The sequence below is a fragment of the Oxyura jamaicensis genome, assembly GCF_011077185.1.
Source record: "Oxyura jamaicensis isolate SHBP4307 breed ruddy duck chromosome 23 unlocalized genomic scaffold, BPBGC_Ojam_1.0 oxy23_random_OJ69351, whole genome shotgun sequence".
Classification (NCBI taxonomy): domain Eukaryota; kingdom Metazoa; phylum Chordata; class Aves; order Anseriformes; family Anatidae; genus Oxyura; species Oxyura jamaicensis.
The window spans coordinates 1-1228 of record NW_023304642.1 but is presented as its reverse complement, the minus strand read 5'-3'; the positions used below and the strand labels follow the sequence as shown (position 1 = coordinate 1228).

The window sequence follows — 1228 nt, the reverse complement described above, 5'->3', positions numbered from 1 at the left end:
AGGAGGGGGGGGGAGAGGGACGAGGGGCGTGGGGTCAGCGCCATGCAGGGGGGTCGGGGTTGGATGGGGGGGGGAGTGGGGTGGGTTTGGGGGATTTGGGGGACGGGGGGGATGCTTGGGGGGGGTTCTGGGGGGCTGCTGGGGTGGGCGCGGGCACTCACCTGCTGGAGGAGGCGTTAGTGGCACAGCGCGCTCTCGTCTTTGGAGCAGAGCTCGGAGGCCAGCTCGGCCGCCTGCGGACAGCGGGGACAGGGGTCAGGGCCACCGCGGCAGCAGGATGCGTCCCCCCAAATCCACCCCTCCCTCTTTAGGACCACCACCCCCCCAACCCTTACGGGACAACCCCCCCCCCCCGAACCCTCAACCACTACAGGATCAACACCCCCCTCCCCAACCCTTACGGGACCACCACCACCCCCTCAACCCTTACGGGACCACCACCACCCTGAACCCTTCCAGGACCACCACCCCCAACCCTTATGGGACCACCCCCCTTAACCCATCCAGGACCACCACCCCAAAATCCCCCCCCCCATCCCCTCAGAGCCCCTACCTTGAGGGACAGCAGGGTGGCCTCCGAGGACGGGTCGCGTCCCTTGGCCTCCTCCTCCAGCACGATCTGCAGGTCGAAGATGTAGTCGATGACGTGCTGGAGGATCTCCACCTGGCTCACCTTGGTGCCCTGCGGGATGCCCGGCACCAGCTCCCGCAGCTTGGAGTAGCAGTCGTTCATGTCGTACAGGAGGCTCATGGGTTCCTCCAGCGCCGGGCTCTTGTTGCTGCTCCCGCGGGCGATGGCCAGGCTCTGCTCCGAGAGGCAGCACACGGCCTCGTAGCAGCTCCTGACGGACCTCACCGGGCTGATGGCTTTCATGCTGAGGCTGGGGTTTTGTGATGGTTTTTGTTTGTTTGTTTTTTTTTTGGGGGGGGGGGACGGGAGGCAGCGGGTGGTGAGGCTCTGCTGGGACTTGAGGTGCCGAGGCTGGGGCCTCCGAGCCCCGGGGACTCCAAGCTCCTGGGCCTCCGAGCTCCTGGGCCTTCCTGGACCTTCACCCTTGGGACTTTCACCCTTGGGACCTTCACCCTTGGGACCCCCTCTCCTCAGGCCTCCGCTCCTTGGGCCTCCGACCCCTCGGATCTCGCTGGCGCACTGGGGCTGGGGCAGCCCCGCACCGCCCCTTATATAGGGCGCCCCTCGCGGGCCCGCCTCCCGCATGCAAATCGACCC

The 1228-nt window shown here is 67.2% G+C and overlaps 1 protein-coding gene across 1 annotated transcript; it reads right to left on the bottom strand.

The window, feature by feature from the left end:
* Positions 1 to 70: 70 nt before the first annotated feature.
* On the bottom strand, positions 71 to 1015 carry ID3 (inhibitor of DNA binding 3, HLH protein). The gene is made up of 2 exons (XM_035312883.1): positions 554 to 1015; positions 71 to 233 (listed from the first exon to the last, which is right to left on the bottom strand). The coding sequence occupies exons 1-2, from the start codon at positions 872 to 874 to the stop codon at positions 177 to 179; spliced, it is 378 nt and encodes a 125-aa protein (XP_035168774.1). The 5' UTR covers positions 875 to 1015; the 3' UTR covers positions 71 to 176.
* Positions 1016 to 1228: the final 213 nt, after the last annotated feature.